At 38.4% G+C, this 7924-nt stretch overlaps 1 protein-coding gene across 1 annotated transcript in view; it reads right to left on the minus strand.

Annotated features, from left to right (window-relative positions):
• Positions 1 to 429: 429 nt before the first annotated feature.
• The window catches only part of TRAK2 (trafficking kinesin protein 2), a 17998-nt gene continuing 10503 nt past the window's right edge, over positions 430 to 7924 (minus strand). The window contains exons 6-15 of the mRNA XM_010177629.1: positions 7560 to 7638; positions 5711 to 5841; positions 5425 to 5499; positions 4647 to 4784; positions 4008 to 4087; positions 3083 to 3286; positions 2648 to 2946; positions 2040 to 2318; positions 1712 to 1817; positions 430 to 1108 (exon numbers count right to left, since the gene is read on the minus strand). Coding sequence (XP_010175931.1) covers positions 430 to 1108; positions 1712 to 1817; positions 2040 to 2318; positions 2648 to 2946; positions 3083 to 3286; positions 4008 to 4087; positions 4647 to 4784; positions 5425 to 5499; positions 5711 to 5841; positions 7560 to 7638 — 2070 coding nt within the window. The remainder of the gene's footprint in view (positions 1109 to 1711; positions 1818 to 2039; positions 2319 to 2647; positions 2947 to 3082; positions 3287 to 4007; positions 4088 to 4646; positions 4785 to 5424; positions 5500 to 5710; positions 5842 to 7559; positions 7639 to 7924) is intronic.

Below are 7924 nucleotides of genomic sequence, written 5' to 3' on the forward strand. Positions count from 1 at the left end.
CTGAACCAATATGCTAGTCAGACTGACTTATTCTAAATATATTTAAATGAGACAGCCTGACTGCTAACAACTAGTAAAATACTATGGTGGTATGGTGGAAAAAATAGACCAGCACCTGTAAAACAGTTCTACACATACAGTTTGAAAGGTTAAAATGTTGACAATGTCTACAATGGTGTTTTATTTTTGCTTATGTTGAGACAGATGTTGAAGCAGGTCTCAAAACTAAGCTTTGGTTTCTTATCTTTCACTAAAGCCACCTTCTTCAAGCCCAAGCAATGTTCTTCTCCTTGATCCCAACACTTCTCTCTCCCACAACTTTTACGTGCACATGCCTTCTCCAACTCTTCTGTAACACATCTAATGCCTGTACCGGGTCTTTATTCCTCATGTATTATTATACTAGAAGTCGATCATTTTCCAAACCAGTCAGTCCTCCTTTAGGATATCCATTTTTGATGACTGTGTGCAAACTGGAGCTCCCAATGCTCCAATTATGGCTGGAAGACTCTGGTTTCTTCTCAGTCCTGCCATTAAGTTGCTACCTGCATTTAAAAACACAGCAGAGTCCTGCCTTGGCAAGCTAACCTCTGGCCCCTGATTCTTGCTCTGGTCCTGTGTCTCGGGGGGCTTGATCACTCTGGCAATACCCAGCCTCTTCAGTCTGTCCACTAGGTTCATCTTTAGCTGGCCTACATCTGGAGCGTTACGGGAGGGCTTTAGGCCATACATTTCTTGCAAGAATGTTTCTGCTGGTCGAGAAGCCAGGAAATTTTCTGAGTGATGCACTCGAGGCTCAAACAGTGGAGGGGAAGGACAAGGTGAACGTAAGGGAGAATTTGGTGGAGTAGAAGGAATGGGGAGAGTTCGAGGGGGCTGCAGCAAAGGCAGTTTTTCTAATACAGGGCTGTCGTAAACCTTGGCAGAGATGCCTCTTTCTTGCAAAAGTTTAGCCAGGCTGCTTGTGCTGCTGAAGGTAGTAGTTGAATCTCTTCTGTTGGTGAGAAATTCTCCAATACTAAGCCTGTAAGACACGGCTGGAGTGCTCACTACTGGGTTTCCAATACTGCTGCAAGTATTTCCAAGTGAAAATGAGGCACCCATGGAGCTGAAATAAAACAAAATTGAAAGAGAGAAGATGTACACATTAGACATCTTTATACCTGCTCTGCTCTGTATTTGCCTTTTAGTATAGAGAAGGCTTGGGAAAAAGTAAACTATTGCTATTAGTTGTGACAGTTTCAGCTTTAGTAGATTCAGAATTACTGTTCTGCAAAATATTTAGAAGATACTAGGCTGACAGAGAGGTTTTGGTATAAGTACTAACGAATTTACTTTCTGTGGTCATCTATACTGTATTAGATAGAATATCAACACAGATGTCCAGTAATAACTCAGTTTTTAAAAAATTATGAGAAAATCAGGAAAAAAAAATTATGGTAGTATCAATTTTTTTCCAATACGTATACAATACAAGGCATTTGCTATTTAAGAGTATAAATTCACTGCCTGTAAGTTACCCAAACCTGTTTTAACTCTCACTCTAGAGAATTTCAAGTTTCCCCTTTGTAATCACAACTATTTGTATAAGTAACATCCTATGTGTTGCCTAGGTGCCTTGGTATTTTTTAAAACTGGTCCATTATCAGAAGCCAGAAAGCAACTGTTTAATCCTGTATAGCAACATTTAAGATATCAGCAGTCATCATACCTGGGAGTAACTTGAGTGACATCAGATGGGTGAAGGATCCTACAGGTAGTAAAAGTAAAAGTGGAATTTGTAGAAGACAGACACTTCCCTGGATTCGAGGCTGCAATGTAGAGAATTTACATCCGTTGAGGGTAAAAACAAAGACAGATAAGGACAGATCAAAGCAAAGTTTAAGATAATGTTTTTACCACTGCTTTTTTTTTTTTTTTTAAGTAAAGAACAAAGACAGCAAAGACAGCATTGTTGCCAGGTCAAACACTTTCCATTGAGAAAGAGACATTGGGGCAGGGGCAGAAGAGGAGGAAAAACCACTAACCATGCTTCTTACCAGTGAGTGGTACTGCTGCTGAAGAAATAGGTGGCAGGAAAATCCCTGCCACTGGTTTTGCCACTGTACATTTCTTTTCCTCTGGGAAGGACTGTTGCACTTGAAATGTTATACCTCCTTCACCTTCTTCCTCATCATCTTCCTCCAAGTCAGAGATGTGGTACACAGTATCATCAGACAGAGGAGTAAAACCTTTTGTAACCACACCTGGTCTTGGGTCAAGAATGGTGCCTAGGTTGGGTCGAGCAAGCTGCTGCCAGTGAAAAAGGGTCTGAGATCCTGGTGTGACGAAAGAGAAGAGTCTCAGAGCCATTACCTACTATTGTACTGAGTTACAAGAACTCATGATCAAAACAACTTCAGCCAACCGGTGCTGACACTGTGATACACGAGGTGCACTTGGATGGCAAGTCCAAGAAAAAGCCCTATGGTGAAGCAGAAAAGTAGAAAGTGATACCGATGAGCTAGTGGGCAAGTAGCCTACCAAATACTGCCACCTCCTCTTACTGTGTATCATACCTAGCTATACACACACCAACAATGATTTAGTTGGCAAATTAATGTAAAATCCTTTTCTGCTGATGAGAGAAGAAAGATCATCCTCTTACCTTCAATAGGTTTGACAATTTGCAGTTTTTCTGGTAGGAGGACACGGAGATTACTAGAGCTGGCAGAGAGATCAGTGAATTCTGAGTTTGTACCCAGGGAACACCAGCTTTCTGTCGGTGTACTACAGCCACTAGCCCCTTCCTTCTGCTCAGCCAGCAAATGCATTTTTCGCTCCCATTCCTCCTCAAAGAACTGCTTCTCACTCAGGTAGTTCTGACGACGGAGGGAGAGCCTGTGCAGAGCTGTGACTAAGTCATTGTCTCCAGAGGTTCCTGGCTGGTCAGGATTATGAGTGTCTCTGTATGAAATATCAAATAATAATAGATATTAAGACCATTAAATTAACTATTTCTCTCTTACACACCAGAATTCCAGTCTGTATTTAATTTTGAATCAGTTATTTCAGAAAGAAGGTAACAGGCTGTGTTTCCTACTTCAAATTCTTCTCAGAGGTGCTCTTCTGGGTCATCTGTGTGTGGCTCTCCAACTGCTGTACACCAGATTGAAAGGGTTTTGCTGTCATAACAACACTTGAGCGATTAGATCCAGGGATTGGCAGTGGGGCAGGAAAGGAAGAGGAGCGGCCACGAGTGACATTAGCAACCTTGACAGTGTCAAATACTCGTTTCTGTTGACCTCTGCAGAAAAGGCAAACAAACAAATGTAGTTTTCAGAAGCATTTTGAAAACATATATAATAAAGAGAAAACTCTGAACAACAGACTTTCAAAACTTTGCAGAGAATTGTCTAAAAAAATTTAAGGCCAGAAAACCAGGATTGCCTAAGACACTCATGTTTTCGGGAGTACTGCTCTATTAAATATCATAATTACCACTTGCTTTGACCTGAAAGACCTGAACCTCTATTGATAATCACTTGAGAACATTCAGGAGCATTTATTTCATTTATTTAATTTATATATGCTTTCAGAAGCATATATTTAATTTATTACTTCTTGCTCAGAAGTAAGAGATCCAAGAACAGGTTTTCAGGGCTTTGGAAACTATTGTCAGTTTTTCAGCTGTGACTTAATTTACCTAAGAACTTTGCTATAAGCACTAAAAGGGGTAAAACTAGTGCTGTGCATCAGAGAATTTGCATAGAAAATCTCACAAATTAAAGAATGAAATAACATCTTCTAGCAAATTCCCAAGTTCCTCACAGAATCAAATAAGAATAGTAGGTTTCAAAGTTGAAAAGATTACCAAATACTACAAAGCTTTTTTTTTATGAAGTTACACAGAAGAATTATTATAGAGGGAACATTCACATTTATAGATTTCCAGAAATCAGTTTCAGCTTATTTAATACAAGATATGGAAAAATATCAGAACAGCACAGAGAGATCTGAAAACATACTTTTGCTTGGAGAGAACAGAATCATCACTCTGTCTCAATTCCTTCCGCATTGTCCCTTCAATTTCTGCTGCAAGGGAATCCTAGAGAAAAATGGAAGCCAAATGAGTCAACAAATTAGATTCAAGTCTTTGTCCTAACAATTTTAGCAGAATACATCTCTAAAAAAATACTAAAAAATAAAATAAAATAGAATAAAAAAATCTCCACAAGATAAGGATATAAAATTACATCATAAACTACATCAAGGAAGAAAAATAATCTTTGAACTCTTGAAAAAATACTTTGTTTCTTAAAGAAAACTGTCAAGTTATAATATTCACATCCACATTGAACAATATACTAGCACAACTGAGCACTAGCTGCAGAACATACCAATTCCTGTATTTAACAGAAAAGGCATGTAAAAAGGAAAATTAATTTTAATATAACAATATGGCAAGTGAATTATTAGTTTCCTAATACATAAAATTCTCAAAAGCATACACATTAAACAACTGAAAAACCATGAGATCAGCTCCTTTGCCTACTACAAACTAGTTCCTGCTGCAGCTCCTGTAACAGCTGGTTCATCATGCAGTCGTATGCTGCTACAGGCCATACGTGCCAGTAGGTGTAAGCCACGCTAGTGGTATTTCTTACCACAGGAAATGCTCCACATGACTGAGGGTGGCAGAGACAAGCAACAGAGCTGGCTCTGCTGCGCAGCAACTTCACTTCTTCTTGTGACTCGTGCAACATCCCTAGACACTCTGCATTCCGATCTTGCAACTCATGTAGCTGAAAGAGAAAAGAGGACATCATGTGATATCAGTAAGCTTCAAAGAAGAGACAGAATGAAACTGAATTAACTCCTACAGAACCCTATATTGACTGATTCAACACTAATATTTTTCCAACTGCATGGCACATGCTAACATCTGGAACGGACAATGGGCAGCATAGCACCTGCACTAATTTTAGTGGTGATGCATGAAGTCCAAATTAGGACTTGAAAGAGGAAAAAGTATGGTAAAATCCAAACGAAAATACATCCAAAAACTCTGCAATTACAGTAACTGCTGATGCAAGAGAAGCAAAAAGGAGAACTTCCTTAAAATCTAATGAGCTATTAGTACTGTTGATATAATCAGTAGTAATCACATTGAAATGTTCTTTTTCTCATAACTACTAAGAAGAGTAAGACCTCCCTACTTGGAACACCTTCCCTGCCTTTCATATTCTTGTGAACTACAAAAATATTTGTGCAGACTAAGTAAAAATAATTATTTCCCTCCAATCATATGACTCCAACCACACTGAAAAATGAAAAGCCCTACACAATTAAAAAGCAGTAGTTCACATCCTCTCTTAGTTGTATTTCTTGTATTCAATTCTAAACATTTATCTAAATGTGTATATATACACAAGCCTTAAGTACCTCTGCTGTCAGTTGTCTCTGAGCATCTTTGGAAGCTTGTAAGTGAAGTTTCAGCTCCTCCTTTTCAATCACGTGCTGAAAGTACAAAAAAGTGCTCACTGTTTTCTCAAGCAATTTTCCCGAGAGAGTTGGCCCCCTGCCATACCTTCCTGAAACAGCCACTCTCCTGCAGTGTAACCCCCAGGCTTGCAAGTCAATTTTTACCTGCTGTAAGCACGGGCATGCACTCAGGTGCACGCACACACACGCACACGTGCACATACACTCTTCATCCGCATTCCCTTACTTCTTTGAGTTTATGTTGAAGATCAACAATCTGGGACAAGAGGGATGAGATCTCTTCCTGGTAGCGAACCAGCTCCTCACTCTTCTCTGACAACTCCTCTGTTATTCTGGAAATTTGAGCATTTGTTTGCCCTACAAAACATAAAAGGAACTAAGTAGAGAGCTTTTCCCAGCACATGACAAAAAACCAAACCAAAGCCAAAATCCAGAAAAGATCAGTGAAAATCAACAATAATCTGCAAAACGATGAATACTCTTAGGAAATCAATTAATAGTACACAGAGTAGGTTCCTTAGAACATCCATAAGGAAAAGAGAAAGAAATAGTAGGTAGGAGAAGGAGAGCATTAACTTCAAGTGCAGGTGTAATATATTAAGAGCTAAGAACCTGAAATACATACCACAGATATGTGAAATGACCATAATAAAATCCAAAGTAAGCTGCTATAAATGATTTCAAATGACACACTGGCTCATAACCAAGGCCAGACTTGGAATATGCTGAAGAATTCAGGCTCTGAAGTGATCTTGTTATTAACTACCTTTCTCTGTAAGCAAAGGCATTTTGTCAGACCTTGTCAAGCATAATAGAAACCTATTCAGCTCTTGATTCTGGTCACTATCTGTTCCCAAAAGACCCACTACATACAATTTCCAATTGCTTTTTTTCCTTGAGCAAGCACTTCACCAAGTGACGTAACAAAGAAACCCAAGAAGCTGAAATATTTTTATGCAGTTAGTATTGCTCGCATACTTGCCCTGAAAGCATAGCAAAGTCATAATAAACTCTGATCAATCTTGCATAAAGGTCACACTGCATATTTAGTGGTTATTGTACCTCACAAATTTACTGCACAACAAGGTCCTGCCCATGGGCCTGTGGACATTTATGCTCACAGTTAGATACCTTTTTCCTGAAGACACAAATTTTAAAGCTCTAGACTTGATGTCCTTTAGGAGAGATTCTTTCTGTGAGTCTAAATTACCTAGCATGCCTGTATGTGCTATAGAATTGGACAAAACAGAACTCACAGACGTTCTCATTGAAGAAAAATAGGACAGCTGATATTAACTAACTCCTATTTGCAAAGGATATCTATTTTCTCAGAGGGAACAGGTAAAGCAACAACCAACTATGTATCAATTAATAGTATTTTTTAGTCACCTGGAACAAGAAAAAACAAACTCAGTCTTTATGGTGGTTGTACAGAAAAAAAAAAAAAAAAAAGCTTAAGGTTACTATACACCAAGGAAGTAGCACACATCAAATGACTACAGATAAAAACTTGTACCTCCAGGTCACACAATCACCACAGAATACTTACATGCTTTATGTAAGTGTAGCTGCAGCTCTGCAAATAAGCAGTCCCCAAAGGAAACATGGGCAACTGTTCTAGACAGATTAAAACACTTGCCAATTTAAATACTTTGGTTTGTAATATATATTTTAAAAATAAATTAATATGTTCATAAACATATACTAATTTAGAATAAGCATTTAAGAGTCTACGCACTGATACATTTTGATGTCATGTGTGCTGAATACTCTATACAAGAAATATATTTTGTTGATTTTCCAGTGACTGAAGGCTTCAGTTTAGGAGGTTTATGAACATTAGATTTTGTGTTCATTTTCTCTCTCTACACCCAGTACATATTCCTGAAGTTGAATGCCAGAGCGCAACTTGATGAAATATAGAAACAATTTTGCACTTGGCTAAACAGCAAGACTTGAACAACTGGCATAAATTACTGAAGCTCACTTCTGGATTCAGGGATAACTAAGACGGTGTAGGCACTAGGTATTTCAAATACCGTTCTGCCAATGCGAGATATCGCCTGGATACTCACGGAGCTCTTTGACACAGTCATTGACCAGCTGCTGTTCCTTCTCTTCATATGTAATGGTTTCTGTCTTCAGATGGCAAGCCTTTAAGAAAATTTTTGGTATTCCAATTTCAGTTTATCAATACTTATATGAATGCTATAAACTTTTATTTCTGAAATTCTTGCAACTGAAAAGTCTTCTCTTTATCTATCTTTATAATTTCTACACATCTGGTCATACTTCCACTCTACTACAACCATTTTTCCCGCCCATAATCTGTTCCCCTGAACTGTACAGGTCATTTGAGTGAAAGATGCACAGATGTATGAACAAAATCCGATCTCTCATGCCGCTAATAAAAAATTGCAGCAAAGATATGTGATTTGGT

This window comes from Antrostomus carolinensis, unplaced genomic scaffold (genome assembly GCF_000700745.2).
Source record: "Antrostomus carolinensis isolate BGI_N321 unplaced genomic scaffold, ASM70074v2 scaffold101, whole genome shotgun sequence".
Taxonomy (NCBI): domain Eukaryota; kingdom Metazoa; phylum Chordata; class Aves; order Caprimulgiformes; family Caprimulgidae; genus Antrostomus; species Antrostomus carolinensis.